Raw genomic sequence first — 22,935 nt, 5'->3', positions numbered from 1 at the left:
AATTACTGTATAAATAGAAAAGATTGTTTTTGCGTGTGCATTAGCAGTCACTGTGGAGAGCTGCCTTGGGAAACAGACCCAGCACACCACAAGAGTTCTAAAGACAGGATGAAGAAAATAAAGAAATATATTGTCCCCCTTTCAGCAGCAACACAATACTGCACATTGAATCAGGCCTGATACTCTGAGCAGAGAGGTCCCATAACTAATAACTAAAGAAAAATTGTCCGGTGTCAGACCCTGTTCTACTTTTCCTGACATGCAGTATACCATCTGGATGGTAAAAGGACAAGATTCAGCTACAGAGGTCAGAGCCTACTATTATTTTGCCAACCGGGGCCTCTAAGTTAGCAGGTCACTACAGCATACAAAACCTGAGAAACATGAGCTAGCTGATCATCCAGCAAACCTGCCAATACTCAGGTATTGCCAAAACAATGCCCTAAGACATTGTCCAAGTTCTGATGAAGAAAACTTTAAGAACTGATGAAGATCAGATTCTTTCAATATATTATTGCAGAGTTGCAGATATGTACACAGATACACCTTTATTTTTTCCTATGCAGAAAACAGCTTGGATAGAAAAACACTTGACTGGCTCAATGGTAATTAGGTAAATCTTTTATTTGCTGAGAAAGATATTCTAAAATTTTGTCTTACGCTATCAAATTTGTCCCACAGCATTATTTAGTGTTCTAAAAGAAGAAGTAATTATCCAAATTATCTGGGCCAGCACTCCAAAGAGGACATGGATAATGTCCCCATGCTGTAAGAAGATAAACTCCAAAGAGTCTAGATTGGAGGATACTTTCAACACACAAGCAAGCACTTGTGGGGTTCCTCCTTGCAAAGAGATCCTCTTTGCCTCTTAAGAGATAAGTAAAGGCCAAGAGCAACCTGTCTTGTACAAAACACTGATATAATTTTCACTTCATAAACATAAAAAAAGCTTTTAAAAGTTTGATTTGTTTTACTGGGTCCTGATATACTGGTAAGAGACTGAAAGTCTGATCAGCAATCCCATCAGGAATCCCTTGTAAGAACAAGTAACTTTGACAGTTACTCTGGAAATCAGCAGGGTAGACTGGAAAACCCATTTCACAGCAGAGGAAGTATTTCAACAACAGTTTCACTTGCTTAACTATTCCAGAAAAGTAGGATTGACCCCATTGATACATGCACAACATTCAGTGTCTTGCACAACTTTTACCCTGGAATTGGCAGAAGCGCTGTTGGCAAAACAATCACCTTTACCAAGTGGACCCAAGTATTTACCACAGATTTCTCATCTGAAAATCATCAGGCCCAATTGTCATAATCTATCCATAAGACTTCAGTTGAGCTGTACATCCTTTGACTTTCACATGTGAAATGAGATGAAGAATGTGGGGATGTATTCTTCCTCAAGATGCTGTATTGGGTGCATGCACGGCTTGCACAGATACAGCTGCTCAAAGTAGTGAGTAGGTAGTGGTATCTCCAATACACACAAATTTTAATGAATTCATTTATCTTGTATATTTTATCTCTTAATTATCTCTTAATTTATCTTGTATCTTTCTATCTTCAGAAGCCAAGGGAAGGGAGAGAGGGACCACACCAATCTTGACATAGGGTAGACCTTGGATGAGCTCAGCTGTAACACAAAACTGCATCATTAGTTTCTTTCCCCAAAAAAATACTGCATTTTAAAATTCAAATTATGAAGCAGATATAAAATGTGCTCATAATCTCCACCACCACATTCAAATGTTCATTTTTCTCCTCCTTTCACCCCCAGTCCTCTCTGCAGCTCAATGCAGGTTCTCCTCTTTCCCCCAGTAATAATGTTCTCACAGGACACAACGCCTGCAATGATCTGCATGCACAAAATGTACTGATGAAATATAAACAATATACTGCTAAAAACTTGCAAGCATCTGCAAAATATGTTCATTTGGGCAGCATGAGAGAGATCTCAGCCAAGGTCTAAGCCAGATGAATCCTAAGAAAGAAGTATGAGCCCATTACCTTTGAAGATCTGTCTGAGATTTCTAGCAAGGAGACAAAAGCTGGGAAAATAACAGAATGCTGCACTACATCACTGTAAAGCTTTGATGTCTTACACCTCAATTCATTTTATACTTCAAAATAAACACAGACTGCACACTGACACGTGTTGCTTCTTTCTCCACTAGGGATCACATCTATGTAATGTGAGTTCCCTGTGGACATTCCCAGGATCCACCAACAGTGCCTCCCACCAACAATGACCTTTAGGAAGAGGAAGAAAAGTGAGGCTGGGAGCACCGTACATTTTTGCTTCTCCAGTTCTCAGGAAGAGCCTGAAATTTACCTTTTCAACCAGCTGGTGACAGCTAGTGCTGCCATTCAGCATTCAGAAAACTCCTAGATATGACAAGTAGCCAAAGCTAAACCACCATGCAGATGTAAAAATAGGTCACAGCAGTAGGAACCGTGCTGGGAACCTGGACTTTTGTTGTAGCTTTTGAGCCGCTCTTCAGTCCTCCAACCCACTCTGGGATATACCACCACCCCTGCTTTTGGCAAGTTGGTTGTCATTGAGCTGTAATTACTGTGAGTTGAAAGTATAAAAATAGCTGCTGCACAGGGTGGAAAACCTATCAGATGATGTCAAGGCGAGTTTTGAGCCATCCCTTCCCCCCACCTCCCCCCCTCCACTTCCCTTCCTATGTCACTTTCTCATTACCTCACTGTCTCTAATTCTGAAAGTGCTTCTCTCTGCATCTTTCAGCTGTCAAAGTGAACTTTACACAGCAGCTAGAGCCAAATCAACCCCCAGCCCATATATAAACTCTGCCACCCACTCCATTCCTTGGGATTCAGCCAAGATGTCAGTTTGCCTTTCCCTGAAAACACAGAGCACATGAAATCCTCGATCCCTATCTGCAAAACACTGGACCAAGAAGAATCAGTTCAGCCCAAGGAATGCAACTCTGATCTGCATTTGATTAACTCCATAGATAAGCAGTTTCCAACCAGCAAGGCAAGTCAACATGGTAAGTGAGGTGTGGAAAGACAGCAGCAGCAATCTCAGCCCCCTCTGCTAACAATGAGTAACTCAGCCCTGCCTCTCTCCCAGGCTCTGCAGACCTGAGGAGCAAAGCGTAGCACAACAAAGCCAAAACTTGATTTTCCCACCTCTCCCCACCCCAGATCAGGAGCTGAGGTGTCTGTAGTGCAGAGACTCCAGAAATATTACTACAAGGGCTGAAAAGAGAGAAAAGAGAGAGGAAGGGAAGCAAAGATGTTGGTCCATTTATGGACCATGCCTCTCCTCCTTTCTCCCTCCAGGAGCCACTGCACAGAGCAAGCTAGGTGTGATAAAGAGAAGGAAATGGTCCAGAGGTCTCTAATACTCTAGATCATGGGAAAACAAAACCTTTATGCAGCACATGCTCCAGATACTACCACATGTGAGGGTAAACATCTGCTCAGAAGGTGTCACCTATGCAGCCAAAGAAAATGATGCAACTTTTAAAGACAAGTTGGTTAATTTAGCTGGATTTTCTTCAGAAAACCACTGACAGCAGTTCTGTCAATTCTGTGCTCTAAAAAGTTTGCATATAGACTCCTTGACTACAAAAAGGTGTTGCCTGAGTAGAGATTTCTAGCCCAGAGAAGAAGAAATGATGGATTTCTCTGACCAAAGCAGCGGAAGGACACTGTCCATGGCAGAAAACTTCACAGCAGAGGGTAGAACAAAAGCAGAGGGATTAAGAGAAAGAAGTTTTATAACCAGTTCCCAAACAACTACAGCATGTTACAGTGCATGTAAGCCCAACAAAAACAAGCAAGTAAATTAAAAACACATATCCAAGCACATCTTATTTGTTATTTTTACCATTTTGGTTGATAAATTCTGGTTAGATGCAAACACTGTTGCATACTTCTTCATAGTTCAAAGTTACTAGTCCTTCTTCAAATTACCACCCCATTGTGAGCCCCCAGAACTGGTTGTATGAATGCTCTCACTCTGTTCCAGTGCAAAGTTAGAAAGATTAGCTCAAATTACTTTGGCTAAGCCAATGAGCTTCATAGTGAGAGCTCACATGAAGAACCTCATCTTAAATGTGGGGTTTGTATCTCCAGTGGAAGGCCTTAACTGAGAGTGGCTCCAGCTAGAATGACAACAGAATTCCATATATTCCCTTAGTTTAGCTATTACCCATCTTGCTCTAAAATAATTACTAAGACCAAAGGAAGTACCAGTTCCTTGCTCTTACCTAAGAGGAATAGTTTACTTGTTACAAAAGAATCGGAGGTTTCAAGCCAGACTCAGTCACTCAAGGTTCAAGTTAAAATCGTTTTTATCAGCCTTCCTGCCTACAGTTGATCTGCTAATTCACCCACATGCTCACCAAATAACTAACTTTTCCAGGGGGAGGTAGATGTGCTTACACAGGTGCAGGCGTGCATTTCCCCACCCCCACCACTGCACAAAGGCAGGAACACTCAGAGGTTCCAGGAATCACACACACAGAATCACAGAGAGTTGGAAGGCACCCACAAGGAGCATCAAGTCCAAGCACCAAGTGAACGGCACTGACGTGAGTATACGCTGTGACCAGTGGAGAACACTGAGCACAAGACTTTTCAAAACATTTCAAAACATTTCCTCTTACAGATATTCCAGACTGCAATTTAAACCACTACGAACAAGTGAAAACAGCAAAGTCCAAAACATTTGGTTTTGCTCTCAAGAGCAGAAAAACAGAGGAAGTTCTGGCTGCCAGATCAAGTGGGTTAGTGAGCAGGATAGAGTGGAAAAGGAAGCAATTTGAATTTGTCATAAAACAGCAAATTGTTTTTAGGAGGGAGTAACTGGGAAAGGACGGGAGGAAGATACCCTTCCCCTCATGTTAAGGCATGTCTAAGAGTTTGAGAAGTTATGTCACTAATTCCTGTGGTTGTAGAGCAAAAGATATCCTGCACTTCTCTCTCCCACATCCTTTAAACATCTGGCAATAAAAGGTTTCTTCTCTATCAAACCCTCCTACTTATTGCACAAGAGGGTTACCTGCAAACTCTTGGAAAATGCACTCTATTTTTAAAGTACCTAAACAAGAGAGGAAACAGCCAGGCTGTACTCTGTGTTCACACGCTGCTTGTGGAAGGATTAGAAAACCCTTCATTTACTTCTCAGCTTATACTAGCAGAATTGCTACTAGGTGAACTTTCAGTACAGGATTGTGCTTTTTGCCCAGGAAACTACTTCCTTCTCCGAACACATTGGTTACACATGGGCAGTAAAAACATTCTTGAGGCTCAATATGACCATTATTCTTGATTAATCTGATACAGAATTACAATCTCAGAACCTAGATAGTTATTAAAAGTTATCTTCCCCTTATGGTTGCAGAGGATTTCTTCAGAACTTATAAAACTTCACTAATGGAGATATAATTCTAAAAAGGCCATAAATCACCCCATTCATTTAATAAGTTAGTAGACAACCCTAATAATTTTAGATGTGGGGTTTTTTCAACTCTTAACTTCTTCTCTAAAAGCAGTTCAAGTCCCTTGTCACAATTGGGTAGTAGTGGAGGCTTGGTTGAGGTAAAGTAGGAGACCAAGTTTTATGATACCTCTAAACCAACTCAGCTGCCACTAAAAGCAGTAATCTCCTTTCCCCTCACCATGGATGCTTATTTCACCTCACAGTAGAAAACTGCTATTGTCAGGATTATTTGAGATAGGAAATAAATTTCTCTTTATAATGTAAAATTCAGTTCCTGCATTCCTCAGCAAATCTATAAATCACCTCCATCAGTGTTCAAACTCCTCCTTTAGTGCTGAAATTCTGGATGTATCAATGCAAATCTCAAGCTCTCATGGTGGCTTCAACAACTGAATTTGTTTCCAATATAAAAATGTATAGTGTGTTTGAGTTTTAATCTATAGCTACAACACAAAATGTCAAGGCACACAACCATTATATGGTTAAACTCATGGTATGGACATACTGATCCTGGACTTACAAGGTCTTGTATGGATTCATCCCCCCTCTACACGTGCCGACCCTTTCAGACCTTTAGTGAAGCATAAAGCACAAATCCCAAAAAGGGGAGAATTTTAGACTAGACTTGGCATAGTTTTTACCTGGATGCTGCTAAATTACTCAGCTTTTCATTAGCAGGAAAAGTATTCTTGTCATGCTGTGGTGGAAGAAGTCCTTTAATGCTTTCACGGGACTCACTTGCCCATCACTTTAGGAAGGTGCAGTTTTGACAGTACTACCAGTCCTTCTCCATAAATTACATTTTTAAGTGAATCCTTTTCTGTATCAACCAAATTATAGGTTTACTTTCCTTTATTTAAAGGGAGCAGGGGCAAAGATACAGGCCTCCTTTGCAAGGAGCGAGATTACTCTTAAAACAAATTTTATCTTATGTTCAGGATTTCTGGTAATGTCAGCTATGAAAGCAAAGAAAAAAGGCAAGTAACTGTGAGAGGGTGCATCCTCTTCCCAGCAAAACCTGCCAAATCTTAGGAGTTTTAATAACCAACTGGCCTAAAAGCATTGGAAGGCACATAGCCTAAGTGCTTATAACTGTAAAGATAAGTGTGCTTGGAACATGATGTTCTGATTCCAACATCAGCTTTCTGTTCTGCTTGCCTATTCCTAAAATCTTTAAGTTCACGTGAAACAATATGCAGAGAAGTCTCTTCAGTCACAATTTTCCATAAGCTGCCTCACACCCCTTTGAGATTTTCCTTTCTTGCTTTCATATAAGTTACCAGAACTTATCAATCAGAACCTCATATTCACAGATTCTAATCAATTTAAATACATTAAAAAAAAACTTTTGGTTGAATAAACTAGGTTAAAACAAGTAGAGAGATTTACATATAACAGAGTCTGTGTGTCAGAAATGGAATTCTGTGTAAAACCTGTGTATCCCTCCTTTCCTTGGCTACCAAATCCATTTTATGAACCCAGACATAAGAGAGGGACCATTAAGGTGGGTCTGCATAAAAGCAAACAGGTGGAGGATCTAACTGAATAGACAAACATGCAAAAGAAGATGATATGTTTTTTACATGGCTGCCAGTTGTTATGATCTGGCAGGACTTGGCTTCTCACTGCTGATACATCTAGCAGCCGGCTCAACAGAAGTCACTTATGAACAAACTCTTTAAAACAAAATCAATTTTAACAGCACAGACACTGCCATATGCTTACTTTTAGCAACTATGCTATAGTAAGGCCAGAACTGACTATGAACTCACAATTCTTTCCTATCAAAAAATATTTTTCCCTGGGGCACCACAGCAAATCTGTCTTCAGGTTCCAGCTACAGAGAGACAGACCTGGTGTAAGGGAGGAGAGCAGTGGATGTTGTCTGCCCTGACTCAGTGAGGTTTTGACTCTGCCTCCTGTGAGACCCTCACGGAGAAGCTGATGAAGTCTGAGTCAGATGAGGAGACTGTGAGATGGACTGGAAACTGATTGGCCAAGCCCAGAGGGTACATCAGCACACACTGGGGGCTGAGTGGCTGCAAAGCACTTTGGCAGAAAAGGGCTGGGGGAACCCACTGGACACCAAGTTGAACATGAGACAGTGATGTACCCTTGGACAAAGAAGGCTAAGGAAGGCATCCTTGGCTGCATTAGGAGGAATGTTCCCAACAGATCAAGGGAGGTGATCCTACTCTGCTCAGCCCTGATGAGGCCACAGCTGGAGTGCTGGCTCAAGCTCTGAGGTCCCCAGTACAGGAGCACCATGGCCATACTAGAGATCTTATCCATCTAAAAACCTGAAGAAATGGTACAAAGAACACAGAGCCAGACTCCTCTCAAATGGTGCCCAGTGACAGGGTCAGAATCAATGGGCACAACTGAAACACAGGAGGTTCCTTACAAACATCAGGAAAGAATTTTTTTACTGTGAGAGCAACCGAGCACTGGCACAGTCTGCCCAGAGAGGTTGTGAATCTCCATCTATCTATGGAGATACTCAAAAGTCATCTGAACACAGTCCTAGGCAACTGGCTCTAGGGGAACCTACTTGAGCAGGGGGGTTGGGGAAGATGACATTCCAACTTCAACCATTCTGTGAGAGATGTGTAACCACCCTTCTGCCAGCGACTTGTTTGTCCATTCATGGATATGTAGCAACTTCAGAGTAAAATCAAAGCAGATTCTAACATGACAAACCTCATACTGGAGAAGTGCACATATTTTCAATATTCTCCTAAGAATCACTCACTTCTAATTTAATTCTTAATATTTTGAGTCTATCTGCACCATATATTATTCTTTGCTGGCCAAACTTTTCTGTCTCTTGGAGTTACTACCCAGCCACTGCCACCATTTATCCATGACCTAGAGTTCAGTAGTTTTCTCACCCTACTTACAATTTCAGAGTCGAAACTGTTTATCTGCTTCCTCAGCTTCACTGCTCAGTACAGAGTTTAAGTGATATTGCCCAAGCCAGATGAAATCATCTAGCATTATGCTCTCATCATTCCTTCTTTTTGAGGGCTCTAGGTTTCATAAGAAAGTTCCATGAGTTAATTAGGGTCACTGATCCATCAGAAAAGTATGGGGGCTTTAATGGCCTTGTTTTCAAAAGTGAATTAGACTCCTCACAGGAAAATCCAATTGTCCAGGCTAGCTGGGACTGAGCAGCAGATGCACTGAGCTGCTGCAAAAGAGGAGTGAAGGAAAGTACAGCCCTTTCCCCTCCCTTACACTGGTCATGACAAATCATTGGGACAAATCATTTAAACTGTTTCATGTTATTTCACCCTTGAGACAAGCTTCTTCATTTTAGTTTCAATTTAGTTTCCTTATTTTAGTTTACCATAAAGATATTGGGTCCCAAGAGACAGAGCTGCCACATTTCTGTTTGGAATATCTTGAAGACAAACATACAGGCATGTATTGTGTATAGACAGCCAGAGCCTGTGAAATAAAATCAACACTCTGTGGGCACATCAGGATTACTCTTTGTACTACAAGCACACTAGATACTTAATTAGCACAAGCACAACAGTTTCATGATATGTCAGATTTATTATGATTATGCTGCAGAAATGTTTGGGATTTCTGAATGTCTTCTTCCCTCTCAGTTAATGGAGCGTAGTTGAAGCAGGGCAACCAGACATCTGGAAATTCTGCAGAAGTGTTAGAAGAACCCTCATGGTCCAGCATGGGGGAGGAGGCAGAAGGAAAAAAATGGAAAGTCTGGGAAAATAAGACATATACAAGAAAGCAGTATCTGCTATTAAATCAATCCCCTGGAAATAAAGTTCCCATCACAATTTAGGCCCCTGGCTCTCCACAACCAACTTCTGTTACAGGAATAAAATTATGCACAGCCCGCCTCCTGATACAAGTTAGAAAGAAGTACTCAAGTACTTGACAACGCCAGAATTAAGATCTTAGGACATTTTTCTCCACTAAGTCCTCCCACACTTTTCCGTTTTCTGCTCCCAGCTCTTCTCTTCCCCTCAATCAGTTACTCACCATTTTTCACTGAAGAAATTATCTTCCCCCCTGCTAACTCTCCAAATTAGTTGCTACTCAAAATTCTAAATCAAGCTCTGCAATCTCCTGTCCCAATTAAATCAAAGGAAAGAGTAGTTCGCATAAATAACATTTTCAAGATCCAGTTTTAGCTTCTAGATTTTGCAGCAAAGTTTCCAGTCCTGCTTCAGGGCCAGAAGGTTAAACATTTCTCAATGACGCAGGCTCCCTTAGCAAGAGAGAGATGAGGAAGGGGTCCAAAAAAACCTCATTCCTCCCAGGCACTAAATCAACAACCACAGCAAACAGTGACTGCCTCTCTCCAAGGAAAACTGGGAGGAGTGGAGCAGTCTCTTATTATAAGCAGCCACTTTGTCTGTCACCATAATGCAAAGGCCCAGTACAAAGAGAAGAAGAAAAATAAGCATAAGAAAAGAACAACAAATTGTAAAAAATCCTAGAATGGAGATTTTATATTGTGCACTATCTAGAAATCATAATAAATTAAAAAGCAAACAAACTTAAATTCTGTAGAGCACTGCAAGTCTGTTGAAAGTTGCTGTTCTTTTCTGGTCCATTTAAAGTTGCCAGTAAATTTCTACCTTAAACTTAAAAGATGCTTTGACTTTTAAATGGGCTGAAATTTTTCGTGCCTGAGACACCACTTTTCATACACTGCATATTCCAGAATCTCATTAATCTCTCCATTTTCACAGTAAGATTAACAATAGCAGATTTTCCAAAAGGAGTCTACTAATCTGGATTTGTTCTTACTTACTTAGAGGTAACATGAAATCAGCAAAGCTATATTGAAAAGTTCTTTCTATTTCAGTTTTAGTAAAAGAACATTGAAGTCTCTAAGCTTTGGGAACGTTTTGCAGTAAGTCAAGCTCAAAGTACTTTCTGAACCAAATGTTTTGGGAGTTGCAATTTTTCGTCAAGTGTCACACAGTAACTTTAATAAATCAAAACCACTCAATATATTTTTGAAAGGCATATATTTGAGTCGACATCAGTGAATACAAAGTCCAAATCTCAAACCTTGAAAAACATAGACAAGGAACAACAGCTTCAATAAGAGTATCTCCAGAAAAATTAAAAAGAAAAAAAAATTTAAAAAAAATCTCCTCAAGGTCATTTATGTTTACAGACTGATCAAACCTGCTTGTGCTTCACTGGAAGCCACAGCTTCTTTATTTGGGATACACTCATTTTTGAGGCAAAACAATCAGGGCAAAGAAAATGAAAGACTACAAAAAACTACAAATACATTTCTCAACCTACTTTTCACATGGGATAATTAAATAAGTTCATATCCTGTTGGGGATCCAATGCTGTGCACAATGCCTGGGAACCATCATTAACATTAGGTAGAGGATCTGATTTAAAATAAGCACCACTACAGAAAGATACAAAAAAAACTATAAAGCAGGTCACATTAACAGATACTATTTTAGCACTTGCCTACTTTAAGAATATTGTAACTAAATGAAGCTTCTTCTAGGGAGACTATTTTGCCTGCATTAAGGTTTGTATCAGTTTAACTACAAGATGTTATTTGCACTGAAAGCAAATGTTGAAAACCAGAAGATTTTTAACCAAAGAGAGAAATTCTAGGACAGCTTTCCAGTATGAGTGTGAAATCTAACACTTTCTGAAGTAGTGCTCAATAAATTTATGTAGGGGACTATACGACCAGATTACTTGCAGCAGGAGGGGAGGGGGCTCTGCAACCCTAAAGAGTAATTCCACTTCAGTTGCTTTATGACTTCTTACCTACCTAAACGATTGCTAAATTATACAGCATTCTTAAACCACACTAAGGTTAATCACAAAAGGGAGTTGTGCCAATGTAATTAAACCAGTTTTCTATATTGATTTTGATAGTAAAATTCTCTTGACAAAGAAATTGAGGGGAAAGGGTGGCAATATTTTTTCTATTAAGATAAAGGTTCTAGTTTCACGTCCATAAAGCAGGGAGGCCACAAATGAAACACCAGACAGCCTCAGGACAACCAGCTGAGGTTTCTCCATTTAAAAAGACGATCTGGAAGAAGTGCCAGTCTCTCCTTGGAAGAACCCTAAGGTCACAACAGCAGAGGGTGCTGTAAGTCTGAACTGAGGTGCAGCAGCTCAGCAGCAAGGAGAATCTAGATGCAACATGAAGCTGTAGGCTACTTCCGATTATGGGGTGGGTTTTTTGTCAGGTTTTTTTGTTTGGTTTTGGAGGTTTTTTTGGTGCTACAGAAGTCATTTGAGACTGGTAAAAGCATTGATACAAAATTTATTTACAGTAGTTTCCACATAACATCAAGCAATAACATCAGAGACAATTTCAAAATATCAGCAGTCACCTATAATCCCTACCATTGATCTATACAGCTCTGGGCACACATTAGAACATTAGAGATTGATTCACATTGATGCTTAGACATAAAAAAAATGTGTTTTAATGCCTACAATCAAAATATAGAGTGGACTTGGATCCCATTTTTAAAAAAAAATAAAAATCTTGATTATAAACACTAATGCAATTTTTTGCTATCACACAGGCATGGAAACTTGAGCACTTTGTTAAACATTAGTCATCTCTTTAATCTGGCAAACACTGGATAGCAAGGAGTCACCAGGTAACTGCGAGACAGAACGGATGTGCGTCTGCTGTGTATCCCTTTAGGCAAAGAACATGGTGTAATCATCATACCAGTTTAGAGAGACTCAGCATAGCACACGTTCAGATATTAATCCAGAACCTAAGTTAGTGGCAGGCCACAAAGATGACTATGATCTGCCTGAGCCACAAAGATAGGAAATTATCAGTCTGAGGCTATATACATAATCAATAATAATTCCTACACAATTGTGCCTAAAAGCCCCAAATAAAAACTTGATTAAAGTAATCCTTTTTTATTTCATTTTTCCAATGCACTTGAACTATGTTCCTAAAGAAAAGCTGATTCATATTCATTATGTAAATGAGTGTGTAAGTCACAGAGTATGATGACAACAACTAAACAGGGCCCGTTATACATAATGCATTAATTTCACAGAAAGGAAGAGACTGTTTTGATTACAGTTAGAACATATAAAACCTGGCATGACTTTACATGCATTTTAAACCTTCATTTTGTTTTTAATAACAATTGATGAATGATACAGAAAATTGCAGTGTGATGATGACAATCTTACTGTGTACACTGGAAACTGTTTAAAACAGTTTCCACACACACCCCTAAAGTTAATTCCCAGAAGCTGTATTTTAAAGTAAACTGGAGCCATAAGAAGGGTTATGAGACAAAGCAGTCAATGAATAATCATTTTGTGTCTACCACATTTTTACTGTTTTAGAACAAGTGCAGCCTTGTCTGTGCCCCCCTGCAAGTTGATCTTAGTTCACAGACTGGATAAGGGCAAAAAGCTGCTGGAGGATTCTCTTTCCCTATTCTCTCTTTCTCAACCTATAGGGTATCACTTGCTGTATAAAAAGAATAAACAGAGTGTTCTCAAAGTAGATGGAGAAAAAAAAATATTCTTTTCAAAAGATGATTTAATGCTTCAACAAATACTTATTACACGGTTAAAGAAACTTCCAGGAGTTTCTTATTTAAATTTAAGGTTGTCAGTAGAAATAGATACTGCTCAACTAAATGATTATCATGAGTACTTTTTATTGTAGACTGTCACTCTTGACACCAAAAAAAAAGGAAAAAAGAAAAGCATCCTCTATATATTTAGTTTCAGTACAACCTTTTACTCTGGTTTGACTATCACAACCACACTGTGATTTGCTTACTCAGTTGTTAATCACAGGGATAACAGGTAGCAAAAGGTTCTGTTCAGATCTTTCATTAATGGCATAACTCACTAATGTGCAGCTTACAGCTGTGCACTCCTTTCTCCATGTCTTATAACAGCCAACCCAGAACTCTGGGCAGTTTTGTAGCTCCAGCACAAAAATTTCCATATTTAAAGCTGACTTCAGGAACATCCCATTTCTTGCTTCGGAAAGAATTCCCACTGCATGATGACGATGAAGCTCACATAACTCTGTTCAGTCTTTGAATCACATGCAGGATTCTGGTTAAAAGCCAGTGGAGGGTCATTTTATCACTACTCAGAATATACACACCCGGGGAGCTGCACCAGTACCGGGGGAACTCTTTACACTTCCCAGGAACTTGCTACCTAGATACAAAACGTTACACTTCCACATGCCACCGATTCCACATAGAAATCAAAAGTTCTATTTTTAAAGTGGTGATGATGCATACTATAGAGCCAGGAATGTTCTTCCCTCAGCTCCACCCTCCATTCAAAACCAAAATTCCAATTGTCTTGATTCAAGAACTCATTGCAATCTTGAAATTCCAAGTTGGAGGGAAGGGGGGAAGAAAGGAGAAGAAAAATAAAAGTTCTATACTTGAACAATGCAAAATGCAAAAAACCTCACAACTAGAAAAATCTTTCATTAGAAAATGAAAACAATAGCAAGGAAAAAGAGTCCTTGTAACTGGTTCTTGAAAAAGACAGGATGAAATTAGAAGGCATTTTACTGCTTCAATGAAAGGTCATTCCTCATGTACTAAAAGCCAATACTGAATTTTAAATTTATTTAAAACGGGAATGAAAACACCAACCACAAACTGCAGCTCTGACATTTGTCACTCCTGAAAGAGCTGACAAAGGGACGTGTTCCTTCTAAGAATACACAGATATACTCTCTGTCCCCTTTCTTCCCATTAAAAGCAGTTCAGCAGCTGACATCCCTAAAGCATTTCAACTTAAATCCTGTAAAGAGGGAAGAAAAATAGTCTAGGAGTTGTGGTTTCAAAGAAAGAATGAAGGGATCAGCACTGTTTTTTCCTAAATTGAATTTAATATGTCCCTAATCTGCTAAAGCAGCTCAAAAACCCAACTTTTCCCCAGAAAATGAGAGAAGTTTTGCATTTGATTCAAAATGACACTAATTTTTAGCTAAAAGAATTGCTCCTTTTTCAGAACCAGTTGGATGCAAAGCAAATTAGACCACAGAAGTCAAGTTTTATCCATGACAGAGAACTAAATTATTTCTGTGCTCATTTACAGTGCTGACTTCAAAACAGCTCTTCTTTTGTTCTCTAAATATGCAAGGAAAAACCCCTCTTGTTCATCTGAACCAAACTTCTGACAGTTTAGAACCACCTGCTCCTAGGTTTGCATACCTGCCTTGATATCTAATAGACTTTAAGATTTTTTTTTCAGCAGGTCAACAGAACAAACATATCAAACCCCAAAGATGCTATCCAATAGAATACCCTATGCTGAACAATCTTAATTTTTTTCAGTATACTCATGGAAAGAAGATTAAAATGGGATGATTACTAACATTCAAGATATACCAAGACAGTGCAAACAACAGTGTTGTGCCTTGTAACAAACCAAAGCTACCCAGAACAGTAAACAAAGGTTTTAAGTAGAGCAAAACCATAAGGAAATAGAATTCATTAACAGAAGCAGCCATTTGGCCAAGTGCTAATATTCATTAATTCTGGCAATGCACTGTTAGACTCTACATGACCCTAAGTGGCCAAAACACTTATCCACCCATGCAAAACATCAGGAAAAAAAAAGTCTGAAATTTAGGGTTTCTCTCTGGCTCATTGCACCTCTGTATGCGTACTATACACGCACTTCTGCCCAGCTACCTGCTAGAAGCTGTAAAAAGGAATTTGTGACAAAACCAAATAAAATTAAAAAGAAAATGAAATTATATTTGAAAATTTGTTATTTAAACACAGAACTTCTATATAGAGGCCAGCAGCACACCCAAGACTCCTGAGATTTCCCCCAGTTGCATGAGTCCCTCATATGGCTGTTTAGAAACACTTAAGTGTTACTAAATTCTAGTCTGTGTCCAAAAGAAAGTATGTTTCTAGCACTCTTGCCTGTCCATTAAAAAAAAAGGAAAAAAAAAAATAATATTGATGACTCATTCCTTCAGTGGCCAGTCTGTTACAAAGCCAGGTAACAACAAAACCTATTTAGTCCATATCCTGACTGAACACTGACCAACAGCAAAAGAATTCACAAGATCTCTATAAGGGATAATTAGATAATGACACAAATAACAAAAAGGCTTCAGGGGAACAAAAAAAAAAATAGCTACATAGGGAGATTAGGTAGAAGTAGATAATGGGAAGGAAACAGCAAGCTTTTGGAATCTACAAATAAATATAAAGAAAACAAATTATTCAGATGCTGAAAGAGTCAAGGAAGCAAAAAAGACCAAGTAACTCTTGGAGAAGAAACCCTAAAGAGGGAGCTCCTGCTACTAAGAGCTTGGTACAGATCTGCACGTCAGCTTCACTGTCAGCAGAATGAACACACACAAACTAGCACAGGGCTGGCCTGTGAAATGCACTTGGAAACTGAATGTAGAATTTCACCCCACTGTGTATGGCTGCTTTTTGAATGACTGGATCAGTGTAGTGGTTTACTTCCCCAAATGTCAGTCAATGTGAAATGTGAAACCACCACAATCAATACCAGTAATATCCGTTCTTTAAATAGGTTCAGTAGTCCAATGAGATGTCAAATAGAGCAGTTAGGTTTTGGTCTTATTTTTGCATTTTATTCTGGGTCTACTGCTGTTTTGGAATATCTTTTCAGCTTGATTTTCACTTTCACTTTCTCCTTGCTCTGCAGTCACCACTTGCATTGGTTTTTTTACTCTTCCTTTATTTTCAGTTTGACAGGCATGTTTGATTTTTTTCTGGTTAATACAATATTCACATCCCTGTTCATGTTATTCTTGCTTCAGTTATTTTTTGTTCTGAAGAAACAGTCTCTCCCTGCTTAAACTATTCTTCTCCCAGAAGAGTAAAGTTGTAATGTCCCCCTCAGTTCTCTCTCCAAAACACTAAGAATGTTTTCTCATCTTTAGTATCAAGGGAGTTGCTTGGCATGTGCCCACCAACATGGAATACAGACATATTATTATATGTCCTGGGTCAGCAATGGCTTCAGATCCTCCTGCTTCTTGAGTGGACCCCCATTAATACCCAAGCAGTAAATAAGCACAGCCTCGTGACCTGCAGTCTTGAAGAAATTTTGGTCTATGGAGTACAGGCTGTGTAAGCTCTACCAGGATAATTTATTTACCCAGCTTAGGTCATGATTATCGTATTTCTTCAGTGACTGGAAAATTTGAGGAGTTGACTGGGACAACTATTTCCATCTTCCATGTTTCCAGCAGGGCTTCTGGAGATGAACATCAGGACCAAGAAGATTTGAGAAGTTAAGTCTTTCCTCAGCTAAGTAATTTTCCTCATTTCCTCATTCTAGCTCTCAGCAGACAGGAGATGCAATTTCAGCCTCTGAAGTCTCAAATAGTTTGCCCAACACACAACCACTTCACTAAGCCAAACAAGAGCAGACACCAACAACATCTGAAGTATCGAAATATTACAACTAAACAAACTGGCCTCATCATCAAGTAGCTGTTTTCCTTATCCAGAAGCTTGTAATACACTTCCATTATTCAAGACAGATCTTTAAAACTTCTTACGCACACGTTCCTGTTGTCACACTCCATTTCCCCACCAATCTTGTGAATCCATTTACGTAAACATTCGCCCGCTTCTTGCTGAGGATTTTTCTAGCAGTGGTTGATCCAGGAGAGAAGAGAGTGGCCACTGATGGAAGAGGTGTAATAAATCTATCCCTCATTAGGTAAGCTAATCTTACCAGGAAATTGCCTCAATGCCACAGAACGCCACTGCATTATCTAGGACTAGGGTTGGCTGACTTAAGCAAAAGCTCCAAACAAGAACTCCTTAGTGGGAGAAACTCTCACCCTCAGAATTAAATGAAAGCCTTAGGAATTACCATAATTTGGAAGAGACAAGAAACACAGCCACACTAATTTTGAGAAAAACCAATACTAATACAAAGGCTGTTTTCCTAATTTTAACAAGTGTTAGTTTATTATGTGAGTTTCCTGAGAGTACTATGCACAATTTCAGTTACAAGGACACTGAAATGTGAATTTCATGACTGTTCTTTGTTGGGGGCAGGGGGAAATTTAAAAACTTATCAGAAACAAAGCATGTTAAAATCAACACCTTTTTTCAGGCCTTCATGTAAGAGCCTTCTTTCCAACAAAGCCAGATTAGATACTATCCTGCCATATGCATCCTGTTCAATACCAAACACCCTGTTAGTGTCTAAACCCTTCCTCCAAAATTCACAGACTGCAAGAGTACAACAGGAGGAATGATGTATTATGTACAAACCCTCTTCTGAATCAACACAAACACTACATAAGATGTAGGTCTGTCCTGACATATCCTTTGTTGCTCTCTAGACAACAAAGAATATGTCAGGACTATAAGATAAAGGTCATACAGGATCTTTATAGACATATAAAATCTTCACAGATACTTAAAAATACACAAAATTAAGTTAGAGAAATTAACATAGTCAATTCAGGAAAAAAACAAAAACAAAAAACCCAAACAAACAAAAAACCCTGAAAAAATAACCAAAAAAAATCCAGCAATTGTTGGGGAAAAATTAAACTACAGAATTATTGTTTTACTTGTCTCTTTCCTAGTCACTACTTAAAGAAATGAAAAAGCATTTGACTTTCAGGAACAAGTTTGTCTTCACACTTTTGGCATTACCTATGTGCTGCTTTTCAGACAATGCTGCCCAAGAGATTAAGAGTATACAAACCCAAACTCCTAGGTTACTACAAGCTTGTGGTCAAATCTTACCAAGGTTACATTCTCTGTTCCCATCAGAGAAAGCAAAGGCCATTCACATCTATATATGTATTTATTTTCATGACTACATAATGTCCTAGAGCCTCAGATAAAAACGCCCTACAGAAGTATCTCATGCTCCCATTTACAGATAATTCTCATTCCTGCATGGCTGACATGTGAGAAATGCAACCCTGTTCGTATCTAATGGGTAAGCACAGTATCACCAAAAGGCCACAGTACTTACAAAGGAATCATGTAAACAAAATACCATTGTCATTCTCGAGGAAACAAACTTTCAAGATATAAAACAAGTATTGAAAAGTTTCAAATACAAGTTTTTCCCAAACCATGCAATTTAAAATCACTCCAAAGTATCAAGAATATGTTTAATCAGAAAATAATTAACAGTAAAACCACATAAATCAGTCAAAAGCTAAATGGAGGAACAGGTCTTTAGAACACGTCTTAGCTTTGACTGGAGCTTTCTAATCTCCATAAGCCACATGAGTTTAACACTGGAGACCAACAAGGGAAGAAAAGAGATAATTTTATCTCTGCTGAAGCTCTAAATTGAACAGTATTTAACATCCAAAAAGTACCCTGCACATGAAATCACCACAATTCTCTAATTTGTCTTTATCTGAAGTCACACAGCTTCCTGGCACTTCCTATATAGTTCAGCAACCATGATTCACTAGCAAAAATTAGCCACAGTATATGTTTGAAGTGGTACCTGATTGGAGTGTTGTCATCTGCATTTCTGGTTCCAGCAGTGTCATGTCGATCCCTTTCTCAACAGTTACAAGCCCTTAAAGACCTCTCTTTATACAAACACAAATATGTTAAAGAAAAAAAACCAAAAAACCAAGAGGATCTCTCAACTTTAATCTCATTCAAAACTTGCAAGAAATTCTCATCCTTGTATCATGAAAACTGTGCCCAGTGAGAAAACTCAAGTCTTTCAAAATGCAGTTCTCTGCTTATTCACTACAGGCAAGTTGGAATAGTCCAAGATCAAATTAGTGCTAAGAGAAAAATGAATACTGCAAGGGAGAGCAAGATGTGAAGTTTGCAGAAGTAAGGTCCGCCCCTTGATGCTCTGTAAGTCAAAGGGAGGGGGAGGGAGGGGTCAGAGACACTAGAATTGGCAGTTTTTCCCCTTTTATAAGAGGAGGATGACGTCTTGGGTTGACTTTCAATCCCCTAAGGGGCTCTGCTGATGAGGCAATTTCGTTCCAAGGACAAGGAGACCCAGTGTTAACATAAACATGCAGACATCCTCAGCTTTGAAACAACATGGCAAAGTCATATACATCCTGCTGATAGATCAGTCACTTGTCTTCAGTCTTTGCCAGTCCTTTTTCTCAGTAATTAAACTACTCCCCGAATCAACTCCCCTTGCTAATCACTAAACCTGAGCTCCTCTAACAGATGGTAGTTTTGTTTTTTTTTCTTAAAAACAAAAAACTTGGCTTGTGTCATTCAGACTTTTCCCACCATGGATCACACCCTCCATCTAAGTGGACTAGGGGTTAAAAAAATTCAGTCTTGTTTCCCACATCCACATGATCAGTTTCATTATGTGGGATTATTTGGGAGAGTGGACAAAACTTTTACAGTCAAGTATTTATTGAGTAAAAGATAAAAATAGAATTAAGTCTTTCCTCACTAGATGATTACAGCTCCCAACAGAAAGGAAATTCAGTCTTGGTCTCTTTAGAGTCTCAAGTAATTTGACCAACAGATAATTTAATTATCTTAACAAACTAATTCCAACACTTCTGTCCCCAGAGCACCTTTCCCTTGTTCCCCATCTTTCCACAAGACTCATCATCGTTTCTCTTTAGGTCATCTAAATAAGTAACTGCATATATTTCTACCAAGCCCTAAAATATATTGAGCTCTGCACATCTAAGATACAGACAAATTTTTAGATTTTAAATTCCTTTTTAGCAAGTCAGAATCCCTCTTCTGCCACAACAGTATGCATAAAAATGAGTACCTAGGTGTGTAAAACTGCTTAAGCCCTATTTTCTGACCCCTCTAACATGAAATAACTTCAGGACTTCTCTACCATTCAGATACAAGAGCTCCCAGACAGCTGCTCAACTGCTGAGGGAAGAGCATGGCAGGTTCTGGCAGCATATCTTCCTTCCCACACACAAACACATCTGGAGCTTTAAAGGAGGCAGGAAAAACTAATTTATCAGCTTTAAATAATGCAGGAGGATCCCTTCAAGCGATTATATTGTGGTATTTACCTGGTTTTCACACTCCATACATTAGTGTGTTTTAAAAGGACAAGAACCAGTTAATTTGTGTTTCTCTCATACTCAAATGCCACCTTTCCAGTCCTACATCTGCAGACAGAGTAGGCAAAAAACCCAGGCCTAAATGTTCCTTCTTGCTACGCAATCTTTATTGAAAGGAACTGCAACAGTGCACTGTATCCTGATCATTCAGAGACAGAAATAACTCACTTTACCACCTCCTCCGAATATTCATATACATCATAAATAAAGGAAACATCCATTTTTAGCAGAAGGTATGCTTGTTTTTGTTGTGGTACATGGAAATATAAGAGGAAGCAGTATGACCCAAGTGGAAAGGAAATCTTTCCAACAGTTTCCAGGAACATCACTTAACTCTCTGAAGCATGCACGTGTGCACTGTCAGTGGCCACGAAGAGGCAGATGAAATTTAAAGCATTAAGCAGATGTTGCTCATTTGACCAGCAAGGAAGATGAAGACTGCACTACCAGATGTCTTCTGAAAGAGATTCTGCCATGATTTTTTGTGGCAATGCATTGATCGTGGCAGGGGCAGAGCTACAGCTGCAGAAGTGGCTGATGGTATTCCAATAAAATTGAGTTCCAGAAAGCCACACGTTACAGAAGCAGCAAAGGTCCCAAAGCTAGGATTCAGCTGGTTAAGTACTAAGAGCAATTGACTATTGTGAAATAGTGCAATCTTTCTTTCGAGATGCAGCCACTTTCTGTTTAAGTAGAACAGATTGAGAATCCTGCTGAATGGCATTCTCCCTTTAAAGAGCCAGGCTTCCTTTCCCCATTACCGACCTTAACGCTCAAAACAGCAAAACCAGCAACAGAAATCCTTACACAGACAAAACAGCTGCCCAGATCTGGGCCTGACTTGTTTAGCAAGCAGTTTAAATTCATGAAAAGGGAATGTTTTTTAAAACAGCTATCAAATTGTATGTCTAACATTCATCCAGCAGCCCCAAAGCTTGAAACGTCAAAGGCAAACTGGAGTAAGAGAGAAATTAGACAGAAAAAACAGAAGGTGAGAATAATATTACGAGTGAGTGATTGTAGAAAGGCATTAGTCTTGTTAACTCGATAAGGAATGAAAACTTTGTTAAGAGCTAACTTTTAAAGCCACCATGTTAAAGCTGCCTTTGGCATTATTCTTTCCAGCTCAACTATTCCCCCATCACTATTTAAAAGTTTGTTTAAAATATTTCAGGGAGATTACCACTTCTCAGTTGTTTGGTAGCTCCCATCAGTAACAGGCCAGTCATTTCTGTCATGCTCTGGATCTCATAGCTCTATCAGAAACTTTCAGACAGCATGCTAAATTTATAGTCTCCTGGGACATAAAGTCTCGTAACACAAATCTATCCAAGACAGACTGGTTGTTTTTGTTCTAATAACCATTCCCCTTACTCACACACAAGAGAAAACAGCAAGCCTCACTGGAATGTGTGTGAAGGACGGATCAGAGAAAACTATATATTTCCTGTCTTGGTCCTTTTGCTACAATACAGACATAATCTTCTTCACATCTAAGTTCTGGATGAGGCAGTAACCAGCGCTTGGTAATGAAATGTAACTTTTTGAGTCCCACTATTCCAGAAGAAAACCACCAGACCTCAAAAAACTGAAAAAACAATTTACTCCTATCTCTTTAAAACGCTTACTTGTTTATAAGTAAACATGCCTAGCTTCTCAAATTGGTTCATGAGTCACATAATTTACTTTTTAAAATAATGGTTTATGACACGATTTTAAGGAAACATTATTATTGTTTTTAAGGTCAGAATAATAAGAAGACAATAAAATTTGCAAACCCTTTATAGTAAGTTATGTTTGAGTCTAACTGTATTCAGTGTAATGACAATTCAGAATGGGAAAGGGATAGCAGAGGACAGAGATAGGAATGTATAGCTTAACAAAAGAATTAAAGGAATCAATTACCTACACAATTATTTAAAATAAAAAAAGGTGCCCTAACACTCATTTATTTTAATAGTAAATGGGCATAAGAACATGGGCAGTAAATTAGAGCTTTAGAACCATTTTAAAAGTTCAGCTCTGCAATTTCTGAGTATAATCACCAACAGCTTACATAGCAACTACTTATCCCATGCTTTGTACAGCACTAACAGGAATACCTCCCCATACCTAAAGCACATGCCTTTTATATGACTTGAGTCATACTGAAATTCCACACATTCCAACTAGACTTCCCCCAACAGGTATGGCACTTTGTAGAAGGCAAGCATCCCAGTTCAAGTAAACCCCAAGCACCAGCAAGCTGCTGCAAGTTCCATCCAAGACAAGTATAAAACCATAAAATGCAGCAGTTCATTGGAAAGAATGTTACCTCATCTTAAACAAGCCCACAGTGAGAATAAAGCAGGAGTGTTGGAGGATTCTAGCACAATGGTTT

At 39.0% G+C, this 22,935-nt stretch overlaps 1 protein-coding gene and 1 long non-coding RNA gene across 2 annotated transcripts in view; both read right to left on the bottom strand.

Moving 5' to 3' along the window:
• The window catches only part of MRTFA (myocardin related transcription factor A), a 69,679-nt gene extending 50,417 nt beyond the window's left edge, over positions 1-19,262 (bottom strand). The window contains exon 1 of the mRNA XM_015627984.3: positions 18,977-19,262. Within this exon, the coding sequence (XP_015483470.1) occupies positions 18,977-19,022 (46 nt within the window). The 5' untranslated portion in view covers positions 19,023-19,262. The remainder of the gene's footprint in view (positions 1-18,976) is intronic.
• LOC107204579 lies at positions 9,024-18,964 on the bottom strand. The gene is made up of 2 exons (XR_001521654.3): positions 9,497-18,964; positions 9,024-9,214 (listed from the first exon to the last, which is right to left on the bottom strand). It is a non-coding gene; the product is annotated as an uncharacterized LOC107204579 (long non-coding RNA).
• Positions 19,263-22,935: the final 3,673 nt, after the last annotated feature.

Source organism: Parus major, chromosome 1A (assembly GCF_001522545.3).
Source record: "Parus major isolate Abel chromosome 1A, Parus_major1.1, whole genome shotgun sequence".
In the NCBI taxonomy this organism is placed as follows: Eukaryota; Metazoa; Chordata; class Aves; order Passeriformes; family Paridae; genus Parus; species Parus major.
The sequence above is the reverse complement of the archived record's forward strand: the minus strand, read 5'-3'. Positions and strand labels throughout refer to the sequence as shown.